This window comes from Camelus ferus, chromosome 13, assembly GCF_009834535.1.
Source record: "Camelus ferus isolate YT-003-E chromosome 13, BCGSAC_Cfer_1.0, whole genome shotgun sequence".
NCBI lineage: Eukaryota > Metazoa > Chordata > Mammalia > Artiodactyla > Camelidae > Camelus > Camelus ferus.
Window position 1 is genome coordinate 246,767 of NC_045708.1, and position 27,873 is coordinate 274,639.

Consider the following 27,873-nt stretch of genomic DNA (forward strand, 5'->3'; position numbering starts at 1 on the left):
CGCTGCTTCCATTGTTCCCAGTTGCTCTCAGAACTTTCCCCACAGGCCCGGCAAGCCGTCCACCTGCACACGTGTGAACCTCAGTTTCCTTTGTGTGGAGCCTCAGCTGAGGACAGCAGGAAGCTGGTCTCCCAGGAGGCGGGTGGTCCTCGCAGCCTCCATGCCGCTCGAGGCCGATCTTGGTTGGGGGCAGGTTGGGCCAAAGCCAGACCTTGGTGCCTGGGCTGCCGACCAGGGGCTGACGGGTACTCGGGATGACTGGTGCCAAGGCTTCTCTGGTGTCCGAGCTGAGGCCTGGCGGGTCCTGGACGCAGGGACGGTGCTAGACGAGCCGGCAGCCGTGGGCACGGGGGCAGGGAGTGGCCTCCCACCCTCCTCCTCCAGGCACAGAACCTGTCGGGGCAGGTAAGTGCAGGAGGTGGAGATGGAGGAGCCTGAGGGGGCCGCTCTGTGCGGAGAGCCTCAGGTGTACCGCAACCTGTGCGCAGCTGACCTGGGAGGATGGTGTGATGGTGGTGATGGCCCATGGGCAGCAGAGTCCAGCTGGGGCCAGGACTCAGGGAAGGGTGGCCCTTCCTCTCCTAGGGGAAGGTGGGCCCCTGGGGCCAGGCCTGCCAGGTGTTGGGTGTGGAGCCGTGCCGGCGGCTCAGGATGGTCAGGGTGCCCAGGCCATGTCTGCGGGGCCAGGCAGATGGGCACTGGGTGGTGGGTATCTTCCCGCCCAACCAGAGGGCAGCTTGGGCTTGCCAACTGAGGGTTCCTGCCTTCCACCTGGCCACAGGACCTTCTGGAAAGCCTTTTCCCGAGTTGGACAGTGAGGTGCCAGTTCTGAGGTATCTTGCTCCCTGGAGCTGGGTGTTGGGAAGGCCTGGGGTGCCCACAGTTCTGGGCATGGGCTTCTGGGCTTTGCTCATGGGAAGGGCTCGGCTTTGCCATTGGCCACACTGGTGATGGCTGGAGCATGGGGCCAGAGCCGGTCTGGCCTGGATTCATGCTCTTTCTCTCCCGTTCCCGTGTGAGGCGCCAGCAAAGCCGGAACCACCTTGGAGGAGGTGCAGGCTGGCCCCACCAACACGGTTACTGGGGTGAGGTCCAAAGTCTGTTCTAAAGATCCTTCACTGAAACACAAAATTGCAGCCTTGGCCACGGCCATACAAACACCCTATTCTGGAAGTGTGGCCACAGCCGGGCACACCCAGCTCTGAGCGTGCCGGGGCCCCCAGAGCTGTTCCACAACACAAATCGTTGGCTTTCTCAGGTAGTTTTGAAGTTTGGCAGATGATAACTTTGATGTGACAGAGGGCTAACTCTCTCTGAGGCTCACTACAGAGCTCATTGTTCCTGATGAACAAAAACTTCAAGGGCAGAAGAGTAGGATGTTTCAGTTAATCCACTGGGAGTGTTTTAGGGCTTTTTAGGCTGAGCATATGGAAAAATGGGTTGGTTTGGTTTTGGTTTATTTGTTCCTAGTAATCCAGGTGAAATGCTTAAAAGAGCCATTGGCAGCGCATTGAATTAGGCACAACGAGTTTTGCATTTATGGAAACCCAGAACACCATCCGCTGTGCGTTTTCGGACATGTTGGTGATTTGCAAAGTCAGTTTGGTGAATTTAGGAGAAGGTGAAAGAACCTGCCAAAGCCACGGGCCTCCTGAGGAGCCTGGTCTGTCCTCTGGTGTGGGGAGGGCAGGGCGGTGGGCAGGCATGTGCAGCCCAAAGGCCCAGCAGCGGAAATGGCGGCCCGGCCTCGCGGACGAGAAGCTCGGCCAACACTGAAGCCGTGCCCGCGTGCAGACAGGCCAGTTTCTGGCCGCCCCCACCCCAGGGGCTCTCTGCCTGGCTGGCTGATCCAGCCGCGCACAGGAGTTGGGTTTCTGTGCTTTGTTCTCTGTGCGGCCTCACCATTGATTAAGGCCCGTCGGGCAGGTTAACCAGCCTGTTGGTTTTTCACGCTGGGATCGTGTTCCCCACCCCACCCTGTCCTGTGCAGGTGGGACCTACCAGGCCGGGCAGGCTGGGCACCCTCAGGTGGGCTGTTTGCTCTGACTCCTCGACTGTCCCAGCTAAGCCTGGCTGGGACGGTGATGGTCAACCAGACCCCGCATCCAGGGACCACGCACTGGCTCCACTCCTGCCCACAGCTGGCCAGGGAAGCACCGGCTGGGGCACCAGGAAACAGGGAGCACTTATTTTCGCTTTTCATTTCAGCCAGTAAGACGCGCCTGCCTGCCTCATCCAGGCGCAGGACGGTCAGGGCCTTGACCCCCATATGAGCCATGCAGGGGCCCTGGCCAGGCATCAGTCTTTCCCTGTGGATTTTCTGAGTGGGAGAAGGAGAGTGGTGTTTTGTCCTGGAACTTAAAGGGGAGTGTTCTGCTGCCCACCTGCGCCAGGCCTCCACCTCCTAGGGGAGAATGTAATGGCTGGTGAGCTGGTGGGCAGTAGACAGTGGAGGTGGCCTGTCCACCTGGCTTTGGGCTGGGCTGCCCTGGGCCTCTCCCAGGCCCTCAGTGCTCCCTAAGTAGGGCAGCCAAGGGCATTGGGGACACCAGGCCCGGCTCCGGAGGCCACGCAGCCAGAGCCGCCTGTGCTCAGTGGGTTGCCTAGGAGGGAGGGTTCCTGCCCACATCCCCTCACCCCACTGCCTTCCCCTTGTGGCCTGGCAGCCAAGAATGGAGCTGAAATTTAACTCAGCTCTGAAAGTGAAGTCTAGGCAGTTTCACTTAGCTCAGAAAAAAGTGAATTGACTTTACGGGGTGCAAGGGAGAAACACTGAAAGGCAAGGTTGAGCCAGGAGGGGCATCCTGGCCGTGGGCGCCACTCTCTGAGCCTGTACACGGTCACCTGGGGGGCCCAAGCATCTGTGAAGCCCCCTCCCATGTGGAGGACAGGCATCCCACCTATCCCCCAGTGCCAGACCTACTGGGTCCGGCTGGGACCTCTGAGATATGTCAGCGTTCCCAAGCATGACCCAGAGAACTGGGTGGACCGGCGTTCCCAAGCATGACCCAGAGAACTGGGTGAACTGGGTGGACTGAGGCCAGGGGCTGGAACGACACAGTCTTTGTTGTGGTCAACCTGGAAGCCTGGGGGGAATCAGCATGGGGCCACGCCCTCTCCCTGCAGCCTCTGTAGGTGGAAGGTGCCGGAAAACTTGAGAAGCTGCTCTGGCCGGCTCTCCAGGTCTGGGTGCCACCTGTATGGGGACAGAGAAGGGACAGGAGAGAGGATTGGACCCTTCAGTGTCCTCAGGGCAGGGGGCCAGGGGTCTCTCAGTTCCATGTGGGGCCCCAGGTGTGGACACTGAGCAGGGCAGAGCCACAGAGCCGCCCACTTCCTCAACCCCACCCCAACACTCTGAACACCCACCCTGGGGGTGCCTCCGAGATTGGCTAGGCCCCCGCAGGTCCCTGTATTCTGCATTTGGGGGGCCGCTGTTCCATCTGCTCTGGGGTTGGACCCCAGACCAGTGGGCACAGAAGCCACAGTGACCACCAGGCACCTGCTGGACAGGACTGCCCCTCTTGCACCCCTCCCGCAGGCGCAGCACCAGCTCACCCTCAGACCTCAGAGCCAGAACCCTGGGGGGCAGATCAGTGGGGCACTGGTGACAAGGCAGCCCAGCAGGAGGTGGGGGCCCTGGGCCCCAGGACACCTGCCCGGCTGGGCAAGTGGGGGCTGAGGAGAGCCCAGGTGCCATCCCTGGCAGCTGTCCTTCATCCTGGTCCCGATGCCCGCCCAAGCCCTTGACAAGGGCAGGAGGTGGCAGCAAGCCACTGGACACTGTTGGGGCTGCATCTGGGAGGCAGAGACCCGCGATCCTGCCACAGCAGCCCCACAGGCCTCAGACACACGCATGCTCACCAGAGACCCCCAGGCCCTGGGCCTTTCCCTGGGACCACCCAGAAGAAGGGGCCCCCTCTGCTCCCGCCCCGTCAGCCCCCAGCCACCTGTCCCCCTCAGGTGCCCACCCCACTCCCGGAGCTGGTGGCTCTGCAAGGCCAGCGGGGGCTGGGTGGGCAGGGAGGCCATCCTGTGGTCCTCCCCACCTCAGGGCCCTGGGAAGACGTGGTTCTACCTCATGCTGCTGGGCGCCACCCCCACTGAGTCTCCTCTTGACCCTGCCGGGCGGCCCCCAAACCCAATGAGGGGCGGCCATCGCCATCTTACTGGGCAGCATTGGATGGTGTCTGGTCTCTAATACTGCCTGGTAATGATGACGGCGGGGCCCTGCACGCAGCAAGGGGGCCGCCCTCCCCCAGCCTGGCCCCCACCCGCCCTCCCCACCCGCAGGCCCCACGCAGTTCCCACGCAGGCCCCAGCTCCCCAACACCCACAGTCGGCTGACCCACCCACAGCTCCCCACCCTGTCCTGCCCTGTTGGCTTCCGGGTGGGGCCTTAAAGCAGAAAGTTGACCTCAGGCAGCACCCCCCCAAGGCCCGGACGTGTCTGAGCCCCTCCTCGGCCCCCAGAATCAAAGGCTTCCTGCAGCTGCACCGAGCCCCACCACTGCCCCCAGTGTGCTGGGATTAGGGTGCTCAGGTATCTGGGCCCTGCCCATGGCACCTAAGCAGGTGGTGCCACCACACCTGACAGGTGTGGGCTGAGCGGAGCCGCAACAAAGGCTGTGGAGGGTGAAGGCCCTGCCTGGCGCGGTCAGGCCCGGCCTGGCCAGGGTGGGTAGGCCCCCTTGTAGACCAGCAACACCTTCAGCCTTGGTCCCAGGTCTGCGGCCCCAGGTGTCCTGGCTCTGGGAAAGCAGGGAGCAGCACATAGGCCTCCCTGCCTCCACCTGGGCCCGGCCTGCTGCGGGGCAGGCGCCCACGTCCGTCCCGCGTCCTCAGACCGAGGTGCACTGGGCCTCTGTGGGCATCTTACCGGACAGTGCTGGATTCCTCAGCTCAACTCTAACACTGTCTGGTAACGATGTTCAAAGGTGACCCACCACCCACCGGGAAGTGGTCTAGATGTGCTGTCCTGAGCTCCTGGTCTCCAAGCTGGGCCGAGCTGGGGGATGGGCAGACGGCCTGTCTCAGCTCTGCAGCCAAGCCCAGCAAGTCCGAGGGTGGGACTGGTTCTGCCTCATCAGGGCCTCTAGGCCTCCCCAAGGGGCCCAGGACACTAGGACCTGAGAAGAGCCACCAGCCCAGAGGCTGGCCTCTCAGGGGCCTGGCCGCTCTCCCCCATGCATCTGCTGTGGCTAGGCTCGAGTACCCCAAGCAAGGCAGCCACAGGGCCCAGGTCAGCAGCCACACAAAGACATGCACTTTCTGGCTGGTACAGAGCCGGCAACCAGCAGCCCTCGCCTTCTCTTCCCAGCCCCTCTGGTCCACCACACAGGGTCAGACAGCCACTGTGGCTGTCCAGGGAACCCCAGCCACATCACTGTTGGGAGCTGGCTCTGCCCTTAAAGGCCCTGGTCAGCTGGGTCAGCCACGGGCAACCACCTCTTGCTGCACAAAGAGGGTTGCGCTCCCTCTGTCCACTGGGGAAGCAGGAAGGACAAGGGTGTGTCCAGGTGCCCTGGGCCCAACCCACAGGCCTACACAGTGGACGTTCTGTGCTGTTCTCCCTGCCCCCAGCCCCTACAGTGTCGCAGGCAAGACTGGGTACATTGTCCCAAATCACTGAGGCCAGGATGGCCCTTTATCTTATCTTTTTGATCTGAAGCCAGGACTCCAGACCCGCCCGGCACAAGCACAGGGGCAGCCCTCCTGCCTGGGCCCAGGAGGTTCCCCAGCGAGGAGGGCCTGCCTCTGGCCTGGCTGTTACCCGCCAACAGGAGAGGATGCCGCAGCCACCTTGACTCGGAATCGAGAGCAGGGAAGCCAGACTGCTCCCCAGCTGCGCCCATGAACACAGGTGCCGGCAGGGCAGCTCCCGGGATGGGGTCTACAGGAGAGCCCTTCTCAGAGCAGTCCTGGACAGGGCTACGGGGGCCTCTGGGACTGCCCCGCAGACTCAGGAGGGTCTAGAGATCTCGCCGCCCAGCTGAACCCTCTCTCCCCCTTCTAGAAGGGCCCCTCGACGAAACTGCCTGCACCTAAGCCTACCGATGGGGGTCTTACCAGACAAGGTTAGATCTGGTCCTCTGTCTAATACTGTCTGGTAATGCCGTCCATCCAAGGCCTGATCAACTGCCGGAGAAGGGGCCCCTTGCCGGACACTGGGTGGAGAAGGGGCCCGGAGTGCATCAGTCCCAGCAGTGGTCCTGGGCCCTCAGTGCACTTCTGCCCCAGGTCCAGGACCTCATGTCCCCCCAGGGCACAGAGGCCAAGCCCTGGACCTCCAGCCCCCTGGCCCTGACTAGGGGAGCCCTGTGACCCTGAGGTGGGCTTTCTGTCATAGATATAAGGGACTGTTGGTGTAATAAAGCATGTGGACCTTCCATTCAACTCAGGTGCACAGGCAGGGGGCCCAGCGGGCCCCACACTGAGAGTCTGGGAGCAGGTGGTACAGCACTGCGCTGCTGGCACTGCCACGGGCCAGAAGAGACCGGGGGTTGCAGGCAGCACAGCACTGGAGCCCCCCCGGAAGCCTCTCCAGGGAGGTGACCTCATCCCTTGCCACCCCCACCTATACGGGGGTGGGCGATGCTGAGGAGGACAAGACTGAAGCAGCCCCAGCCCCCTAAACCCCCAGCCCAGGGTGGGGAAGAGCGCAGTGGGCAACAGTGCCCCCAGGCCGGTCTCGCCCCCACCCTAGGTGGCACCAGGACCCTGGAGACTCCACCCTTGGTGGGGTGCTGGGCCTGCAGGGCACCTCTCCTTGCTTCCCCTGGGTACCCACAGGACTGACTCAGGGCTCAGGCAGTCGGAGGGGTCAGGGGTGAGCAGACAGACGATCACCCACCCACGCCGGGCAATAGGCCAGGCAGTCCCGCACCCTTGACCGCCCTCAGGCCCCCACCCCGCAGCCCCCGCCCCACTCCCCTCTGCTCTACCCACTGAGGCTCATCAAGATGTCCTCTGCCTAAAGGTATCCCCAAAACCAAACTTCTGGATGCTGATACTACCCTCAGCCTTGTGGCTGCCCCACCAAAGCCCTTTCCTTCCCCTGAGAATTCCAAGCAGGTCCCAGGGCCCCAACCCACAGCTTTGCAAAGGACTGGCTGATGGCTCTGGCTCAGGGCTCTGTGGCCAGAGTCAGGGCAGAGGGGCCCCTCCCTGCTCCGTCCCACCCTCCCTGAGCCCCTCTGAGAGCTAGGGCAGTTGTAGACATGGTGGGGGACAAGGAAAGTCCCTGAGAGGGAGCCACAGAGGCGGGAAGGCCCTAAGGCAGCACCTGCCAGCTGTGAGGGCTGCCGGCATTGAAAAAGCCAGGGCAGTGTGGGAGGGGGTGCGGGTGGCCCAGGAAGGCCTCTCTGAGCAGATGTCCAGGCCGGGACCTGGCAGGAGCCAAGCAGAGGGACACAGAGGCCAGAGGCTGCCTGGGGGCCAGTGAGGAGAGCTTCCTGGTCCAGCAAAGGCACCAACTCCCCATGAGGGGCCAGGGCCTGACCTGCCTGGAAGACCCCAATCGCTGCTGCAGGAGGGTTGCTGGACCTTTGCCCAGAGCAGGGCCTGGACCGCCTCCTTCTGCCTCCAGTGCACTCGGGCCAAGCAAAGCCAAGCCCAGAGGCACCCCAGCCACCAGACACCTTGCGGGAGAGGCGTCTGCCCTGCGGGGTTGATGACTGGCTGCCTTGCCCCAGGCTGTAGCTGCGGCTGATGACCCGGCCCTGGGCCACTGTGAGAAAGGCTGCACTGGGGGGGCACCCACACCATCCAGTTTTTCAGGTTATAAAGCAGATTTTGAGTGTGAGCTCTTGGTGTCACCATGTGGGCAGGGGGCCACCTCCCCGGAACCCATGGGGAGCAGAGGAGTGGGCTGGCCCAGCTGGGAGCCTCCTCAGCAGGGCCTGGACCCCTAGAAGTGATGGCAGAGGAGGGCATGGGTTCCAGAAGGAGGACAGCGTGGGGATTCCGAAAGGTGTGCTCAGGCCAAGGGAAGAGGAGTGGCCTGCAGGTGACAAGTGGCCCCACTGCCTGGCCCTGGTTGCTGCCCCCTGCAGGCCCAGGCTGAAGGGCCACCAGCTCCTGAGGTCAGGATGCCCTTCAGTCAAGGTCTTGTCTGGAGAAGCTCTCCACCCCTCTGGGCTGACCTACAGCTACCCTAGGGCAAAAGGGTCTCAGACCACAGTCCAGCAGGCTTCCAGCCTGTGGATGCATCAGCCTCTGTGTGGGGTCAGGGATGCCTCCCTGTGGTGGAGGGGGCACCACGTGGGACCCTCAGAAGTGAGGGACTTAGGGAGTGCATTAACCTCCTGGGATGGCCATAGCAAATTATACCAACTGGGGGGCTCAAAACAACAGAGATGCCTCCCCTCACAGTTCTGAAGGCCCGAGGCCAGAAAGCTAAGTGTGGGCAGGGCCGCACTCCCTCCGGAGGCTCCAGGGCGAGGGCCTTCCTGCCTCTTCCGGCCCCTGGGGGCTCCAGGCGCCCCTGGACTTGTGGCTGCCTCCCTGCAGCCTCTGCCCCACCTTCACCCAGCTTCTCCCCTCCCTCTCTCCTCCTCTCTGCCTACCTCCCCCCACTAGGACACTGGTCACAGGATTTAGGGCCCATCAGACAATCCCATCTACAAAGACCCCCTTTCCAAGTGAGGTTGCATCCACAGGTTCAGGGGCTTCGGACGTGGACACGGGCTGGGGGGCCGCCACCCAGCCCCGCGAGAAGCAAGTGAAGGCACCCTAAGCAGAGACACCTGGTGACACACCCAAGGGGAGGCCATGCAGGGCAGCCAGAGGCACAGAGACCAGGAGCCCTCCTGCAGCCCTGGCCTCCCAGACCTGGGTGTGAGCCCCTCTACTCTCGGGAAGCATGGTCTTGCTGAGCCCCTACTTTCTGTCCTGTAAAATGTGGACTCCACACACTGGGGTTGTTAGTGAGCGGAGATGAAATGGAGCAGGTAAACCACAATGAGCACAAAGAGACACAATGGGGTCAGGTCTGGGGTCTGGCCAGGGATTCAGGGGCCTTGAGAAGGCTCAGGAATGGTCTGGGAAGATGGAGGGTCCAGGTGGGGACTGTGCACACAGTGCCCCTTCTCCAGCCTCAGTGGCTGCCCCCCACCCTCCAGCTCCCCACGGGGCCTGGCCTCCTGCCCTCCCCCGCCATCGCCTGCTCACCTCTGGGCCACTGGGTCGTGGTTGCTGGGAGACGGTTGCCTGGTCACCACTGTTGTTTCCCTGGCAGAGGCTTGCACCATCTTGTTGGGCAGGTAAGAGGGACAGGCGGGCCACCAGCAGGAGTCTTGGCTGGGCATGAGGGCTGGGGCCTGCCGTCCCATGCCCCTAATCTGGCCCCCTGGCCTCCAGCAACCCTGTGGATCCTCTCTGGACTCTGCCCTGGAGCATAAGGGAGGCAGGGGAGGGGAGGAGATGGGCAGCCTGGCTGGGCAGAGAACCCTCTGCAGAGGGCCCATGCCCCCAGGGCCACAGCGTGAGTGGCAGAGACCCCCAGGCCAGGCTGAGAAGGGCAGGCCTCCTGGGGGTAGAGGCCCCTCAGGACGAGTTCCTTTGCTCAGGACCGGTTCTGTCTGCCAGAACCGACCCCCAGAAGGACAGCCTCCTAAAATCCACGGGGACCCACGTTCCCCCAGAAAACTGGAGCCCGGACAGAAGGCACCAGCCCGGCGAGCGATGTCAGCACCTCCTCAGCGCCCCAGGTTGCCAAATGTGTGCTTGGGGGGAGGCACCTGGCAGGACACAAATGTCTCATTTTCTTGGATGTTTTCTTCACGTTCAGGAGGGTCTTCCATCCATCACACCGGGGCGCCACTTCCTGCCGGTCTTTTTACCTGACCAGGTAAAAGGTTTACTTACAAATTCATTCTACAGTTTTCACTGAACACCCGCCCTCCTCACTCCTTACTGAGTGGCCACCCCCCTCTGCCAGGGCCGCTCACACCCTGCGTCTCAGCACCATGGATAACACTCCGTGAGCCTCTTTCAGCATAGGGCTTTGTCTCTCCGTTTAGAATTAGTCCTTCAGAGAGACTCTGAAACGTGCAGCTGCTCAGCAAAGGCTCCCGGGGCCAGAACTCGGTGCCGAGGACCCCTAGGCCGCAGCCTGCAGCCCACGGGCGTGTTTCACCACACGCGTGCATGCCCAGGGCTGCCGTTTTTCTTAATCTTTGTTAATTTGAAAGACAAGAAGTGATCATTCACGGCCTGTTCAATTCTTTGTGAAAGTAATAAAATGTACAGAGTCAGGCAAGCTAAATAGGAACAGAGGCTTATAAGGCTCATGTTGAAAGCCAGTGCCCTGGACCCCACCTCCTGGCACCTGCTGTGTCTGGGTGATACCGCAGACGTCATCTACCACTTCGGTCTGCGGGAACCGGGGCTCCCTCCCACGTTCACATCCTAACCACAAAGAAGGCTCTCTCCGGGCTCTCCCTCACCTGCTCGGCACAGGCCGGGCCCTCTCGGTCCTCACCATTGTCCCAAGGGCCCTCCTTGAACGCACTGGACAAGACAGATGTCTGCACGTGTCACGTGTCAGAACTGTCTCCAGAGCAGCCCCGCAGGCCCGTTCCACAGGTGGACACACCAAGGCACAGAGCCACTCCCTGGGACAGCCCAGCTTCCTTCCCAGGGAAGGATTCCCTGAGGAGGGGTCTCAAGACTTCCCACCAGCCCAGGCTGGTCACAGGAACCTTGCCTCCTGCTCTGAGACATGTCCGGACTCAGCTGTCACTCTGTTTCCTTCTCAGCATTCTCCTTTCCAGGCCATTTCCTTGCCTCCAACTTCCAACCCTTGTACTGCATTTTCAGTCTCCACGGGTTTTCCACAGTCCCTGCTCCTCTGTTCCCACAGCCCGGCCCTCTTCTTGGGGTGAGGAAGCTGGCCCAGCATTTCCCCAGGGCTGTGTCCTGTGCCTTCTGTCCTGGTGCCTCTGCTCCTCTTCCTCTGTCGTGATGATGTGCGCCTGTGTTTGTGCACATCTGTGTGTACATATATGCATGTGCAAGCGGGACGGTGTGCACCAGCGTGTGTGTCAAGCTCTCGCTCACACCTGGGGGGTCTCCGTCAGTTGTCTGTTGACCCACTGTCCGCTCATATAAGAGTGCTGGGGGGAGGACTGACCAGCGTACCTTGGGGGGGGGTCTCCCAGGCAATGGGGAGGCACACACACACACACGTACCCTCCCTGTTATCAGCAGGCTCATATCTCCCAGCCGTGCCGAGCGGGGTCCAGCCCCGACACAGTCTCATCCAAAGAGCCCTGTCGTTCTGAGTGGGTGTGGCTGGGGAGGAGGCTCCAGGTCATCCACACTGCTCAGCCCACCCCAGCAGGGGTGTGAGGCTCTCCTCGCACCCAGCCACCCTCCCAGACCCCACAACCGTGCTGACAGCTGTTCCCAGTTTACCCTCTTCTGTTCTAAGTGGGGACAGAGGCCTTTGTCAGCATCTCTTGTGTGACCAGCTGATCTGCTTGCAAAGTGACTGTCCTCTTTGGAGAGCAGTCTGCTGGTACCTGGTTTGCAGGGGCAGGAGCCCCTCTCTGCCTGGAACTCCCCAGGGTGCTGGCCTTTCCACGGCTGGTGTTTCTTCAATCTTTCAGAAAAATCTTTGCCTCCCAAGCAACCCCCAGATAGGGAAAAACCTGTCAAGGAATGGCTAAAATTCCCTAAAATGTTCCCAAGTTGGCCAAAAGGAGCTCTAGGCAGGCATCATCCTCGGGGTAGGGCCCAGGGCAGTAGGGAGGACGCTGCTGGACTCCGCAGTGCCCTGCCCTGATCTCTGGGAGGGGCCTGCTCGGGGCCAGGGTGCCCCCTGCCCAACCCGACAGGCCTAATGGCAGCCCTCCTTACAGCCAGCACCGAGGCCGAGCGCAGAGACACCCAACAGACAGTCCCTGCAGAAGAGGCCTCACCCGGGACAGACGAGATGCAGAGATGGCCCAGCCCCCAAGGGGCACCAGGCCCCACAGTCACCACAGAGACAGGAGCCGGCCACAAAAGGAAACCCAAGACCAGGACCCCAAGAGGCACCCCTCTCCGGGCAGAGTGGGCCTGACCACGGGCCCAGTACAAGGGCTCGGGCCATGGACTGCCCGGAGGTCCTGCAGAGGGGTCAGGGCGGTGTCTTCCCAGAGGTGCCCCCACCCCAGTGCCCACAGCCACACCCTCTTCATCCACCACTGGGGACCCGCCTCTCGGACCCAGATCCACACAAAGAGAGGCAAGCGGCCAAGGATGGCAGGGATCTTGGAGAGCTGCCCCTGGGGGCCAGGTGAATACAGTCATGGAACTGGCTCCACCCACCAGTCCGGGGCCAACCAGGGACAGGCACCCCCTTCCCAAAGAAGGCCTCACTGAGGGACCACACAGCCATGCCCTGGAAGTGGGGCCGGCTGGAAGCCACACACTGGGTGTGGGATCTGGGCCAGCTGAGTACGGCAGAGGACAGTTGAAATGGGGTCTGAACAGGCACAAAGAGGGGTCACCCCTGACTGACATGGGTCACCCATGATGTCATGATGGACATTGTGACCCCCGCCCTCCTGGGCATGTCCCTGCATCGTGTCTGTCCCCAGCTCCTGACTCACACCTTAGCCTCCACCCTGTACTGAGCCCCTGCTGGTAAGGAGGGACCCTGCCCATCCAAGGCTGGCCCTGGATGGTGGCATGCGGTCACCTCTCTCTTAGGGGAACCTCTGGTTGGGCCTGAGACTGGGCTGAGATGGGCCGAGATGGCTGGGGGATGGCCCAGGGGCTCCAGCCAGACTCTGAGTGGGTGCCTCCCCCAGCCACCCCCTCTGACCCCCACCTCGTCCGCAGGCTGGGCCCATGAGAGATCAATGGGGAGCCGCCGAGAGGAGGGCCTCCTGCATCAGCTGGGCCAGCAAGGCCGAGACACAGGTTTGGGGGAGCCCTGGAAGGGTGGGAAAGTCACCCGCCGGCCCGGAGCCTCTGACGGCCCACCTGCCCGCAGACCTCCCGGACGACGCTGACGCTGCCCGGCCCCAGGCTGCCCTCCTGGAGAAGCACCTGCTGGGGGGAGAGAAGCAGCCGCCCAGCACTGGGCAGGGTCCTGTCTTCTACATCGGAGGCACCAACGGGGCCTCAGTGTGAGTGGGGCCTCAGGTGCTGCCCAGCCCCACTGCCGCCCGGCTGGGCCCCGCTCCGCTGCTGCTCCCCACGGCCCTTGGGTCACCGCCACCCCTTGCCCTGCAGAATCAGCTCCTACTGCAAGAGCAAGGGCTGGCAGCGCACCCAGGACAGCCAGCGGGAGGACTGTAAGCTGAAGTGGTGCGAGGTCAAGTGCAGGGACACCTACTGCCGGTTCCGGGAAGGTAGGGGCGGCAGGGGGCCCGCAGCCGCGGCCGGCCCTCCTAGCCGCACGGCCGCACACTTCTGGGCTTTGTCGTGCCAGGTGAGCAGCTGCTGTTCCAGCTCCCCAATAACCAGCTCCTCACCACCAAGATCGGGCTGCTCAGAGCCCTGAGGGAGCACGCGCGGGTCGTGAGCAGGACCAGCAAGCCGCCCCCGAGCACGCAGGCCAAGTGAGCCTGCCCCGGCCCACCAGGCACCCACCCAACCCGATGCGCCCGCTGGCCACTGGTCCCACCCGCCCTCCACTGAGTCCATCTGCCCTCGTCTTCCCACTGACCCAGCCAGTGCTCACCGACTGATCTCCACGTCCAACACCGGCCACCATTCCATCCACCCACCCCCTTGGACCCCCAGCAGTCATCACACGCCTGCTACAGAGCCACCCACTGGCGTCCCTCACTCAGTCTCCACTGCCCGTTCCCACAGGTCCTCCTCCACCCACCCACCATGCAGCCGGGCCTGACCCAGTCCATGCGCTCCAACCTGCAGCCACTTGTCCACCCTCATCCACTCGCTGCCAGCCATTTACACAACTGCCCACCCATCCAAACAGCTCCCCCTCCATCTGCCTCCCTGTCCTCCTGCTACCAGGCAGGCAGCCACCCACTACCTGGTCATCCACGACACCACCTTTATAGCCACGTGCCCAGCTTCTACCTCCACCCATTTCTGTCAGCAGCTTCAGTCCACTGCCCTCCAGGCGTCCACCAGACCACTTGCCCATGCACCTACTTCCATCCAAAATCCATTTGTCCCACCAATACCCATCCACACGCCACCAACATACCACCAAGCCCCCACCCACTCCCCACCTCTCCAGACACCCCACCGTCCATCCTCCATACACTGAGTGCCACTCAGGACAGGCTCTGTGTCCCCCTGGGGTATAGACCTGGAAAGGACACAACACCCACCCTGGAAGAGCTCATGTGGACCAGCCCAGGACTCCCTGGGCCACAGAGGTAGATGCACTCAGCCATTCTGCCCTAAGCTGAAGGGTGGCCTAGCGGCAGGTGAAGGGGTCAAGGGCATCCCAGGTCGGGGGGTCCGTGCCAACCACTAGCTGCATGCTGGGCACTGGCCTGGCCTGGGACGCAGGTCTGAACTGACCACTCGCAAAGGCCTGAGAGCAGGGAGGTGGGAGAGGGGCTGGGACGTGGATGCGGCAGCCTGCAGAGAAGCGAGGTGTGCAAGAAGCCGGAAGAGTGATCTTGGCCAGGAACAGAAGGTGCAAATGTCCAGAGGAGACAGCTGTGGGGCTGCGATATGTGTGTGTCAGAGGAAACCAAAGGCTGCAGGGGTGCCTGGAGCCCAGCCCAGCTTCCCAGTGGACACTCTCCCTCCAAGCCACCCCCGGGTCAGACCCCTAAAATGGCCAGCCAAGCCTGGGGGAGGGGGACAACCCTCCCGTGTCTTCCCACTTCCCTGCTTCTGCAGGATCCTGAAAATGGAAGAATTCTTCCCAGAGACCTACCGTCTGGACATCAGGGATGAGAGAGAAGCCTTCTTCACCCTCTTTGATGGTGAGAGGCTGCTGGACACCAGGCCCACTCTGGGGAGCCCAGTGCTGGGGTGGACCAAGGTGGGAGCGTGCTGATGGCAGGGCGAAGGTGAGGTGGAAGTGGGGGTGTGGTCGGGGGAAGGGTGGGGCCAGGGAGAGTGAGGTCAAGGCTGGGGCTGAGGCGACATCGGGGAGGGTCATGGATGAACCGTAGTGGAGGCCAAAGCCTGGCAGGAGTGGGGCCACAGCTGGATGTGGTCAGGGCGGGAGGGCGTGTGGGTGGGGCCGTGGATGGGCATCGCCGCAGGGGCTGGGAGGGCCCCAGACTCAGGGGGCTCTCTCCCCAGAAACCCAGATGTGGATCTGCAAGCCCACTGCCTCCAACCAGGGCAAAGGCATCTTTCTGGTCAGGAACCAGGAGGACGTCACTGCCCTCCAGGCCAAGACGCAGAGCATCGAGGACGCCCCCACGTACCGCAAGATGCCGCCCCGGGCGCCTCAGGCACGAGTCGTGCAGAGGTGTTTGCTGTGTGTGGGCACGACCAGGGGCGTTGGTTGGGTGTGGCTGACTCTAGGCCCGCTGGTGCTTGTGAGGGCTCGTGGGGGTCACTGGGCCCCCAGAGGAGTCACTGGCAAGTGGAAGGCTGCGGGTCCCCAAGCTGGGCCCCTGTGTAGCCAGAAGAGGTGGGGATGTCACATCCGGCCAGAATCTCAGAGGGATGCCCCCACACATAGGCTCCTGGACATGGATGAGTGTGGGGCAGGGAAGTCTTGGTCAGTTTGTTCCCTGGCCTGGGCCCTGGGCCCTCTGTCCTGCAAGAAGCCAAGCCTCACAGGTCTCCCTACGGCCAGCCTCTCCCCCACCCCCAACTCCGCCAGCTGCAGCCTTCAGGCCAGCAGCCAGAGCTGACCACCCTCCCTTGCTCCCTCTGCCTCTGGGTGGGGTCCAGACCCTCAGCCTCACACAGCGGGTGGAGGGCACAGTCTAGCCTCACTAGGGTCCCTTTGGACTTCCCTACCTGCCAGCGTGGACCTCACTTCTGCCGGAACTGCCCTCTGCCATCCCAAGCAGCTTCTCACGGTCTCTGGGTCTTTAGAACTACAGCTCTCTCCACCTGGGATGTCCCCTCCCTGCCTCTCCAAAGCCACCTGCCCTTTAAGGCCCAGGTTCACTCCTCCCTTCTCTCCCAGGCAGTCTTCCCTGCCCACAGGGGCCCAACCTGCTTCCTCCTTCCAGGCTCCTAGTGCAAGCTGTGCCCTGGGACGCCCCAGACACACACAGTAAGCTGAGCTCTAGGAGCCAGGCCTTTCTTTCCAGTTCCCTGACCTGCTGAGGCTCAGAAATGTCCCTTCATCAATGGACGCTGCACTCAGGCAAGAGTAGGGGACTCACAGGGCACGCCTGAGACAGGTGGCAGGTGTGCTGAGAAATTAGCCAGGCCAACCATGTGCTCAGACACCGTGGGCCCCACGCCTCCCCAGGTACATCAAGAACCCACTGCTGCTGGATGGGAAGAAGTTCGACGTGCGCTCCTACCTGCTCATCGCCTGCGCCACACCTTACATGGTCTTCTTCGGCCATGGCTATGCTCGCCTCACCCTCAGCCTTTATGATCCCTGCTCCAGTGACCTCAGTGGCCATTTAACCAACCAGGTAAATGCCCCCCACAAGTGAGGGCCCTCCCTGCAGCCTTGGATGAAATAACTACTCAAGATTGCAGACAAGAATCCAGCTGTAGACATGGCCCAGACCTGGAGATGGTCCAGGCCCAGAGGTGGCCCAGGCCTGGAGATGGTCCAGGCCCAGAGGTGGCCCAGGCCCAGAGGTGGCCCAGGCCTGGAAGTGGGACAGATCTTGAGGTTATCCAGGCCCAGAGGTGGTCCAGGGCTGCCCCTGCCTGCAGTCAGCACTGCCTCTCCCCTTCAGCCACAGCCAGGCCTCCTGTTGAAATGACCAAGAGCCGTGCACTCCAACCGCCAGCTCAGTTCCCTCTGGGTGTGGATCAGGTGTGGGCAAGAGTCAGAGCCGAGGGCTGAGAGGTCTCTGTGACTGTGAGCACCTCAGTGGAGAGGTCCTGTGGGCAGAGGTCTCTGTGGGAGGTTCTTAATGGAGAGAGTCTAGGCGGAGCCCTCCGGGAGGATCTGCAGGAGCTTCTTAGTGGAAAGAGGTGCTGTGGGAGGGTCTCAGCCAGGGGCCCCTGCAGGTGTCCTGAAGGAGCAGAACCTCTGTGGGGTCTCTACGTAGCTGGGTTAGGGTGAGGCTCTTCCTAGGGGCCCTGGCAGGGGCAGGGCCTCCGGGTGCTCTGGGGGATGGCCTCCAGGTGCTGCACTGCCCCCTAGTTCATGCAGAAGAAGAGCCCCCTCTACATGCTGTTCAAGGAGGACACAGTGTGGAGCATGGAGCACCTCAACCGCTACATCAATGACAAGTTCTGCGAGACCAAGGGCCTCCCCAGAGACTGGGTCTTCACCACCTTCACGGTCCGTCTGTGCCCCAACCACCCCACCTGGGGGAGGGGCCAAGGGTCGTGACCCCCTAGGGTTGGGGGGCCAGGGTGTTTCTGCCTGCACATCTACGCCAGGCTGCGCCCCCGGCATCCTTGGGCGGGGCTGCATTCTAGCCAGAGCCTGGCACGGAGTCTCCAGTGACCCCCACCTCTCCCCCCTCTCAAATGGGATAATTCACACGAAGTAAAATCCACCCTGTTAGAGAGGGTTTTAGTGTATTCACAGAGCTGGACAACTATCACCTCTCTCTAATTGCAGAACATTTTCATCTCCCCAGAAAGAAGCCCTGTAGCCACTCACCACTCCCCATCGCCCTCCCCCTTCCCAGGCAACCACCAAGCTGCTTCCCGTCCCTGTGGGTTTCCCTGTTCTGGACATTTCATGTGATGGGGTCACATGCATGTGGGCCTTCCTGGCTTCTTTCACTGAGAAACCACGTCCTCAGGACTCATCTGTGTTGCAGTCAGTACTTCCTTCCTGTTTACGAGTGTAAATGGATCACAATTTGTTTAGATAAACATTCGTCAGTTGATAGACATTTGGGTAGTTTACTTTTAATCTTTTATGAATAACACTGCTGTGAACATTCATGTACAAGGTTTTGCACGACCATGTATTTTCAGTTCTTTTGGGTACATGTCTAGGAGGAGAATTGCAGGGTCATGTGGTAACTCTTATGTTAAACTTTTTGAGGAACTGCCAAGCCATTTTCCACAGTGGCTGCACCAGCACTATGTTTGATGGTCCCAAGTTCTCTATATCCCTGCCAACGTTTGCTGTTTTTCCTTTGTTTTTGTTTAATAGTCATCCAGTGTGTGTGCAGTGTTATCTCACTGAAGGGGTGATTTGCATTTCCCTCGCGACAGGGACACTGAGCATGTTTTCAATATTTATTGGCCATTTTTGTATCTTCTGTAGAAAAATTCCTGTTTAGACCCTTTGCCGGCTCTTCCTTGCTAGGCTCTAGAGCTCTTCCTATTCCGGACGCTAGACGCTTCTCAGGTACGTGATTTGCAAATATTCTCTCTCTTTCTGTGAGTTCTCTTTTCACTTTCTTGATAATGTCCCTTCTTGCACAAAAGTTTTAGATTTTGATAAAGTCCAACTTATCTTTACTTCTTTGCTCATTCATGCTTTGATGTCAGACCTAAGACTCTATTGCCAAATCCAAGGTGGTGAAGATTTATTTCTATGCTTTCTTCAAAAAGTTTGATCTCTTTTTGCATTAATTTCTGGGTGTGGTGTGAGGTAAGGGTCCAACCTCAGTCTTTTGCACGTGGCTATCCCGTCGTCCCAGGACCACTTGTCAGAGAAACTGTTCTTGGCACACTGTTGAAAATCAGCTGACCAGTTGTGTGTGTGTTTATTTCCTGACTCTCAGTCCTGTCTCACTGGTGTGTGTGTCTGTCCGCGAGCCAGTACCACACTGTTTTGATTGCTACAGCGTCATTCTCTTGAGGTGTTGAATTACACTGGCTGATTTTCGTGTACTGCATTTCTCGCATTTCTGGGATAAATCCCACTCAGACATGGTATATTAGCCTTTAAATACGATGCTAGACTTGGTTTGCTAGTACTTCACTGAGTATTTCTGCGTCTACATCATAAGCAATATTGGCCTTTAGCATCCTTCTCTTGTATGTCTGTCTGGTTTTGGACATGTTCCCTTCTCTTCTATATTTGGAGAGTTTGTGAAGGATTAGTGTTAATTCTTTAAATATTTGGAAGAACTCACCAGTGAAGCCACCTTGTTCCGGACTTTCCTTTGTGGAAAGGCATGCTATTTTTGTCATTATTGTTACTAACTCAAGCTTTACTTGTTTCAGGTTATCCAGAGTTTCTGTTTCTTCTTGGGTCAGGCTTATTAGTTTGTCTTTCTAGAAAGTCTTCCATTTCTTCTAAGTTATCTAATTCCTTTGGAATGCAGCTCATGGCATTTGATGAACAACTATGACCCTAAGACCGTAAGGTCTTTCTCTCTTGATTTCAGTAACTTGAGTCATCGCTCCTCTTCTCGTGGTCAGTTTAGCTAAGGGCTTGTCAGTGTTTTTGATATTTTCAATGAGCCAGCTTTTGGCTTCATTGATTTTCTCTATTTTCTAGTCTCTCTTTCATTTATGGCTACTCTAAACTTTATTATTTCCTTCCTTTTGCTTGCTTTGGGTTGAGTTTTCCCTTCTTTTTCCAGTTTCCTAAGGTTGGAGGCTGGGTTATATATTTGAGATCTTTCTTCTTGTGTAGTGTAGGTGTTTACAGCCATAAATTTCCCTCTGAGCACTGCTTTCACTGCACACCATAAGATTTTGTGTGTTCTGTTTTTGTTTTCATTTGTTGTTTAAGAGTGTGTTAATTTCCACATTCTTGAGAATTTTCCAGTTTTATTTCTCTTACTGATTTCTAATTTCACTCCACTGTGGCCAGAGAACATACTTTCTATGATTTCAACCCTTTAAAAATTCTTGAAACTTATTTTATGTCATAACATATTGTCTATCCTGAAGAATGTTCCATGTATGCTTGAGAAAAATGTGTATTCTGCTGTTGAGTGGAGTGTTCTAAAGATGTCTTTTGGATCTAGTTGGTTTATAGAAGGTTCAAGTCTTCTGTTTACTTGTTAACCTTCTGTCTAGTTGTTCTATCATTGAAACTAGGATGCTGAAGTCTCCAGCTGTTACTATTGAATTACTCATTTCTCTTCTCACTTCTGTCAGGTTTTTCTTCATGTATTTTTAGGCTTTGTTGTTAGGTGCATGTATGTTTAAAATTACTATATCTTCTTGATTCATCATTATAAAACGTCCTTTTTTTAATGTCCTCAATTTTTGTCTTAACTTCTATTTTCTCTGATACGAGTATAGACATTCCAGCTCTCTTTTGGCTGCTGTTTGCATGATGTGTCTTTTCTCTATCCTTTTACTTTCAAACTGTGTCTTTGAATCTGAAGTGAGTCTCATAGATAGCATATCATGGGGGTTTATGCATTCTGCCAACCTCCATCTTTTAACTGGAAAGTTTAAGTCCACGTACGTGTAATATAATTACTGCTAAGTTAGGATTTATATCTGCTATTTTGCTGTTTGTTTTCTATATGTCACGTCTTTTTTGTTTCTCAGTTCTTCCATTACTGTCTCCTTTTATGTCAGATATTTTCTAGGGTAACATTTCTAGTGTCATTTCTTTTATTATACACTTTTTAGGTATTTTCTGAGTTGTTGCCCTCAGAATTAATATCTTAGTTTATAACAATCTAGTTCAGATTAATAACAAGTTACTTTCAACAGTGTTTAAAAAACATTCTTTCTATACAATTCTGTCCCTCCCTTTATGCTGTTATTGTCACAAATTACAACTCTATAAATTGTGCATCCATCTACATAGATTTATGATTATTTCTTTATGCATTTGCCTTTTAAATAAGTTAGAAGAAAAAAAGCAATTCCCAAAAAAATACATTTATAGTGTCTTTTTTTAATGGAGGTACTGAGGATTGAAACCAGAGCCTTGTGCATGCTAAGCATATGCTCTGCCACTGAGCTATACCCATCCCCCTATTATGTCTTTTAGATTTAACTATGTAGTTAATTCATGAGAGCTCTTTATTTCTTCCTGTGAATTAAAATTATTATCTAGTTTCCTTTCATTTCAGCCTGAAGGACTATAGGGACATTCTACTGGTGATAACCTCCACTTTTTAAACTTGGGAATGCCTTAATTTCTCCTTCATTTTTGAAGGATGATTTTGCTGTATCTACAAATCTTGATTGACAGTTTTTTGTTTTTGTTTTTGTTTTTTTTTAGTTTTTGTTTTAATTTTATTTAAATTATATAGTGTTTTGTTTTATTTTTTTAACTTTTTTTATTGATTTATAATCATTTTACAATGTTGTGTCAAATTCCAGTGTTCAGCACAATTTTTCAGTTATTCATGGACGTATACACACTCATTGTCACATTTTTTTCTCTGTGAGTTATCATAAAATTTTGTGTATATTTCCCTGTGCTATACAGTGTAATCTTGTTTATCTATTCTACAATTTTGAAATCCCAGTCTATCCCTTCCCACCCTCCACCCCCCTGGTAACCACAAGTCTGTATTCTCTTGATTGACAGTTTTTCACTTTCAGTATTTTGAATATGTCATCCCACTGCCTTCTGAACTCTATGGTTTCTGATGAGACACTGGCTGTCGATCTTATTGAGAATCTCTTATGAGAAGTCATTTCTACTTGCTGATTTCAACATTCTCTTTGTCTTTGTCTTTTGAAAGTTTGCTCATGATGTGGTGGAATCTTTTTAGTTTATCTTACTTGGAGCTCACTGACCTTCTTGGGTGCGTAGGTTATTTTTCATCAAATTTGGGAAGTTTTCTGCCATTATTTCTTCAGATATTCTTCCTGCCTCTTTCTCTCCTCTTTCTGGAACTCCTGTTTTGCACATTGGCCTGCTTGTTTGTGTCCCACAGGTCTCTGTAGCTTTGTTTTTTCTTCATTCCTGTTACTTTCTGTCCCTTAGACTGGATAATCTCAATTGACCTGTCTTCAGTTGTACTGTTGAGCCCCTCTAGTGATGTTTATATTTCAGTTCTTATACTTTTCAACTCCGGAATTTCTTTCTGGCTCCCTCTTATAATTTCTGTCTCCTCACTGATAATCGGTAAGACGCTGCTCTTATATTTTCCTTTAGTTCTTTTCAAGTGAGGTCTTCTAAGGAACCACTGGATGCACCACAACAAATAACTACAGTTCTTTGCAGGACAGGTCCATTCTGCTATTTCCAGTACTGGAAATGCAGGCTTTTTTTTTTTTTTTTCCCAAGGCTGGCACTGAACTGGGTAGTGGGGGATAAAACTAAGGCAAGTTAAAAGCTCAGTGTTTTTACCGAGATTCAAGATTTTACTTGAATAAATACTCTTTGGGTTGCTGAGCACCTTTGGCTAATCTCCAGGGTTCTGAGAAGGTCGATGCTGACAAATCTGTGCAGTTTTGGGTTGTTCTCATGCGGCAGCTTATCTTCAGATGACTTTCCTCTGGCACTTTTGCAATGCTCTCTTTGTCTCTCTTGAAGCTGCTCCAGCATTGTTTCACCCTATTGTTCACTGAAACGCTCGCTGGGCTCATCAGTGACCTCTGTGTTGCCAAACCCAGGGGTCAGTCCCAGCCCTCTTCTCCCTGACCTGTCAGCCAACTTTGGACACAGCTCCTCACCCTCCATGGCTTCCAGAACCTTGCTCGCTGCCTCTAACCCCCCATGCTGGCTCCTCAGCTCCCAACCGCTCCTCTCTAGGGGCCCAGGGCTCAGCCCGATGCTCTACTCTGTATTCACAACCACTGGTGATGGTTGTGCTAAAGACACCACATTAAACATCTGGCCCTGATCTCTCCCCTGAACTTGAACCATGGCCTACCAACACTATGAGGCCTGAGCAGCCCCCTAGAGGTCTCAGACTCCACAGCCCTCCCCCCCATCCTCTGCAGGCTCCATCCTTCCAGAGTCTCGGACCAAACATCTAGGGATAACCCTTCATTCCTCTTTTCACAGCTCACCATCCTTTCATCAATCAGTTGGGTTGGCTCTACCTCAAAATACACCCAGCATCCATCCCACCACCTCCAGCTACCCAAGCCACCACCATTTCTCAGCTGGATCATTGCAACAGGCCCCTCAGCCTCTCTCAGTACAGCAGCCGAAGAACCCTATTAAGGGACGGGTCAGCTATGCCCCTCCTGTGCTCACCCTCCAACAGCTCTGATCTCAGTGTGAAAGGCAGGGTCTTCCCACACCCTTGAGATGTGACTGGTGCCACTCCGGTCTCATCTCCCACCGGCCCCCTAGCTCAGCTCAGTCACAGCAGCCCCAGTCTGTTCCTCCAGCACCTTGAGCATGCTCCCACTTCCAGCTGCTGCTCTGACCAGATGTCCCAGCCCCAGCCCAGAGCTCCCCACTCCATCTTCTCCCTCTGCTCACTGTCTCCTCCATGAGGCCCACCCGGACCATACCCCTTTTCACACCACCCCCAGGGCCCCCATTTCTCACCTGTTTCATCTTCTCTGTCAGCATAGAGCTTCGTACACTGTGCAAAGCTTCGTACACTGAGGGCAGAGACTTCTGAGCACTCCCCACTCTCTGCCCCAGTAACCCCCACACAGTGGGAGCGCCACCTGTCTGCTGGGTGAATAAAATGAGAGTGAAGGAGTTTCTGGCTATAAGCCTGTGACTTAGAATGTAAGAGTGTGGGCAGCAGTGGGAGCACAGATGTGTGTGCTGTGGCTGTTCCAGCCTGGGGGGTGTAGTCAGGGCCCACAGGTGACATCCTGTCACCCCCTCCCCACCCCACCCACAGAAGCGGATGCAGCAGATCATGGCCCACTGCTTCCTGGCCGTCAAATCCAAACTCGAGTGCAAGCTGGGCTACTTTGACCTCATTGGCTGTGACTTCCTGATCGATGAAAACTTCAAGGTGCTGCGGAGGTGTCCCAGGGTGGTGGTGGGCTAGCAGGCAGGGGCCCTCTGTCCCAGGGGCATGCAGGCCCCTGGGGTGAGCAGTCTGGTGCCCTCCCTGGCCCTGGGGGTGGGGTGTCCATAAGGTTTTGCTGCTCCTGCAGCTGGGGCAGCCCCCAAGGCCAGAGTGAGTCTTAGACCCTTGGGCAAATGGGGGAGGAGTGAAGCAGTGGAAAAGAAGTGACCTGCTCAGGGTCACCTGGCTTCAGGGGGACCAGGGCCTCAGCCTCCTGCTGCCCAAGTGGTAAGTGGAGAGGGTTGCTGACCAGTGTTGGGCGCAGGTGTGGCTGCTGGAGATGAACTCCAACCCCGCCCTGCACACCAACTGTGAAGTCCTGAAAGAGGTGATTCCCGCTGTGGTCACGGAGACCCTGGGTGAGGCCCCTGTCCAGCCCCAGAACCCAGCCACGCCCTCTGCTCAGGCCCCTACCTCCCCCTCCCCGGGGTGCCCACCCACACCTCACCCCCACCTGGGTCCCACCCCTCACCACTCCTTCACCTCCCCCTCTCTCCCGGAACCCCCTCCCCGGCCCCACAAACGTGATGCCCGGGAGGCTGGGTCCCTGCTCCTCCTTTCCTCACCCCCACCCCCACCCCCGACAACGCCCCTCACTCACCCCCTCCTCCTCCCCAGATCTGGCGCTCGAGACCTTCCAGAAGAGCCTGTGCAGCCAGAAGATGCTGCCTCTGCTGTCCCAGCGCCGCTTCGTGCTCTTGCACAACGGCGAGGCGGACCTGTGGCGGCGCGCTGGGGGCTCCCGCAGCGTCCCCCGCCCGCCGCTGTCCCCGCCCTGGCCTGCCTGCGACTCCGCGGCCTCCGCGCCTCCCCCGTTCCACGCTTCCCCCAGGCCGGGCGCGCGCAGGACCGCGCCACCCCGGGGCCCCCGCTCCGCGCAGCGGCGCCCCCGGCCGCCGGCCCCTGGCCCCGACGGGGCCCAGGGCGGGGACCCCAAGGCCCGCGGCAGCGCTCAGCCGGGAGTGAGCTGCGAGGACCCGGAGAGGGAGCCCTCTCCGGAGTCGGCGGAGGAGGAGCGCCAAGATCTCAGGCCACCGTGGCTCCTAGCGGGCCGGCCACCAGCGCCCTTGTGGGGACCCATAAAAGCTACTTTGTTACAAATGCGGCCTCTGCAGCGGGTCCGCGTGCACGCCGTCCACAAGCCCCAGGCTTCCTGCACACTCGGCCCCAAGACCCTTCTGCTGCTCGCTGAGTCCCCTGCACCCCAACGGTCTTCCCTCCACCCCACACGCCCCTACTCCGCTGCTGGGACCTGTCCTTGCAGGGACACAGGGATCGAGGAATGGGAGTGCCTGCAGGAAGGGGAGATGAGCCCAGCGTCCCTTACTCTGCCCACCATGGGCGGCCTGCATCTGGGGAAGTTCACCAGCTCCAGGCCTCCCATACCTCACCGAAGTCCCTGGTCATCCCGACCCGCTTGCAGCCCCACAACCCACGTGACCCCTACTGCCTGGCTCAGATCCCAGAGAAAGGTGTCTAATGTCCCCCAGGAAAGGGCCTGGACCCTCTGGATCCCCTTAGGAGGGCTTCCTCAAACCTGATATTGTTCCTAAGAGGCTGCACCCCAGGTGGTCCCAGCCCTGCCCAGACACAGCTCCTTTCCGGGACTTCAAAGCACGAGGAAGGACTCTGAGCTCTCTACCACCTGCGATGGCCTCTGACTTGACAACAGGCAGGGCACTGTAGGGGCCTGGAAGACCCCGGCTATGGGTGACATGGTTATGGCAGGACCTCGCCCTGAGGGCTGTGCTGAGTGAGCACGTCCCTGTGTTCCTCGTGGGCCCAGCCCTGAGAGATTCAAGGCCTCGGGTGTGTCCACGCCCCCTGCCACCAAGAGTCCTGGGCCAGCTATCATCCCCCATTTACCCCTGCCATCCCAAACCCACCCCAGTCTAGACTTCAGGGTCTGGGCAGCCCCACCCCTGGGCCCACGCCAGCTGTCAAGGCCCCCACCCGCACTCCCTTTCACGGGTCCTGCCATCACCTCTCCAAAAGGTCACCACCAAGTCACAGGTCCTCCTCCTGCCCTACCCACCCACGCTCCGGATCTCAGCAGGCTCCACCCGAGGTGGGAAGGGCTGCTGGGACCCCGACTCTGCTCCACAGTGGAGGGCTGGCGGGACCTTGGGGGCAACAGGGCCCGTCCTGCCCTAGCAGCCAGCCCACCATTCCTTTCCCAGGAGTGTGACAGCCACAGCACCACTAGAGGGCAGCGTGCATGGCAGTGTCGGGCCAGCCCGCTGGAGGTGTGTGGCCAGGGAACACGGGAGAGAGAAGTGAGCTGCACTGGGTCTCAGAGAGGTAGAGCCAGTCCCCCCAGGTCACAGAGCCAGTAAGGGGCCCTGGTCAGGGATGGATCTGTCCTGTCACTCACACCCCACCCCGCCCCCACCACTGCACCCTCCTCATTGTCCTGCTGCTGTGGCCTGGAGTGTAGGGTCCACAGACCAGAAGCACACTTGTCACTGAGTGACTGGGGTCCAGGAGCCCTGAGTTCCCTCCCCATGTGTCTAGTGGTCTCTCCGTGAGAGCTCGAGTTCAGCACAGCCACCTCTGCAGCCCACAGGGGAGCTCGGTGCCCAAGGCTGGGAGAGGGGAAGACCAGCCTCCAACAGGGGTGGGCTGAGTGCACCCAGGTCTTCGTAAAACCCACATCTGTGTCTTCAGGGTCAGGCCCAAGTTCCCTGCTGGCATCCAGGCTGCTACACAGCCATGTCACCTCGGGGTCACCTCCTGATAACCCCACAGGGCCTCTGTTGTTCACGTCTCAGTCCCCAGGCCTCTCCAATCCCTTCCACACATCCTGCCCATGGTGCTTCTGCCCACGCCGTCCAATGGCTCACGAAGTGGCCCATGGTGACAACAGTGCTGCTCCAGGACGTTCCAGGTCTCCTCCCGGCCTCAGCGGGACTGCTCCCTCGGTTCCGGCAGCCGGTCAAGGCGACGTTTACAGAGATGACCTGATCCTCAGGGAGAGGCTGTCCCTGCTGCTTCCATTACCCCTGGGCCCTGAGTGGGTGCAATGACCCATGGGGACCCGTGATGTGGCAAGAAGTACCCCCTGCCTGGGCTCCCCAAAAGGCCTGGACTATTGCTACTCTTGGGACCCTGATGCCCGTAACAGTCTGAATGTCAATAAATGGAGTTTCCTTGCTGTTTGTTCATCCCCAGAGGTGATGACCCATCCCCTCGCCCCCTAATCTGCATCCTCCCCCCCTAATCTGCATCCTCCCCCAGCCCTACCCAGCCCACATTCGGGCTCCGAAGTGTTCTTTCCAGAACCATGAGGACGCCAGGTAGAGGCGGGCAGGAGACCGAGTCTGGGGTGCTGTGGGCCATGGGGCACCTGGGCATGTGGAGGCCAGGATGTGCCCCAATATTCAAATGATGGACAGTGGCCCAGCAGAGGTCGGGCACCTCCACTGGTACCCAGGACGGGGCGCCCACACTGTGATCCAAGGTAGAAGCTGAGTGTCTCCCCTCCCCCTTCCGCACTTCCCCACCCTTCACACCCCGTCTCCCTTTAATCTCTCTCCCTCTCTCTCCCCCTCTCCTCCAGAGATGAGTCCTGGGTTCTTATTAGAACCCAGCGGGCTGGGGGGACAACTCAAGCAGTGCCGTCCACCTGCAGAAAGTTTCAGGGATCAATTTGTCTTTGGCTTTGACCCCAGCACCACACAGGGACCCCCAACATCCCTGCAGCCTCCATCTGGAGGCCCTCACCTTGGCGCCCACTGGGGGCCCCCCTCAGCCCCTGGCAGTCAGGAGTCTGTTTTGGTCAAAGAGCCCACGCAGCCCTGAGGACTCACAGGGCCGCTCTCAGTCCCTGTCCTCCGGAATGTGTCTCCAAGAAAGGGGTCTGAAACAGCCATGGCCTGAATCACTGTCTCTGGAAAGCACCTCAGCCCCTGAAACTTCCTGGAGAGGTGTCTGCCTCTCCACCCCAGGCACAGCCACTTCTTGG

At 58.1% G+C, this 27,873-nt stretch overlaps 1 protein-coding gene across 1 annotated transcript; it reads left to right on the forward strand.

Moving 5' to 3' along the window:
- Positions 1 to 27,020, forward strand: TTLL10 (tubulin tyrosine ligase like 10). Its single transcript, XM_032494871.1, has 14 exons — positions 1 to 405; positions 9,123 to 9,263; positions 9,589 to 9,850; positions 12,832 to 13,121; positions 13,228 to 13,346; positions 13,427 to 13,556; positions 14,277 to 14,348; positions 14,824 to 14,909; positions 15,235 to 15,406; positions 16,370 to 16,541; positions 17,228 to 17,368; positions 23,736 to 23,852; positions 24,175 to 24,268; positions 24,528 to 27,020. The coding sequence occupies exons 1-14, from the start codon at positions 161 to 163 to the stop codon at positions 25,448 to 25,450; spliced, it is 2,964 nt and encodes a 987-aa protein (XP_032350762.1). The 5' UTR covers positions 1 to 160; the 3' UTR covers positions 25,451 to 27,020.
- The last annotated feature ends 853 nt before the right edge of the window (positions 27,021 to 27,873 follow it).

What these genes read in the sequence shown, in the direction of transcription:
- TTLL10 (XM_032494871.1), top strand. Translation starts at nt 161, where the DNA reads ATGCCGCTCGAGGCCGATCTTGGTTGGGGGCAGGTTGGGCCAAAGCCA. An exon ending in GGCACCAACGGGGCCTCAGT is followed by an intron (nt 13,122 to 13,227) that starts GTGAGTGGGGCC and finishes CTTGCCCTGCAG; the next exon opens with AATCAGCTCCTACTGCAAGA. An exon ending in GTGGCCATTTAACCAACCAG is followed by an intron (nt 16,542 to 17,227) that starts GTAAATGCCCCC and finishes ACTGCCCCCTAG; the next exon opens with TTCATGCAGAAGAAGAGCCC.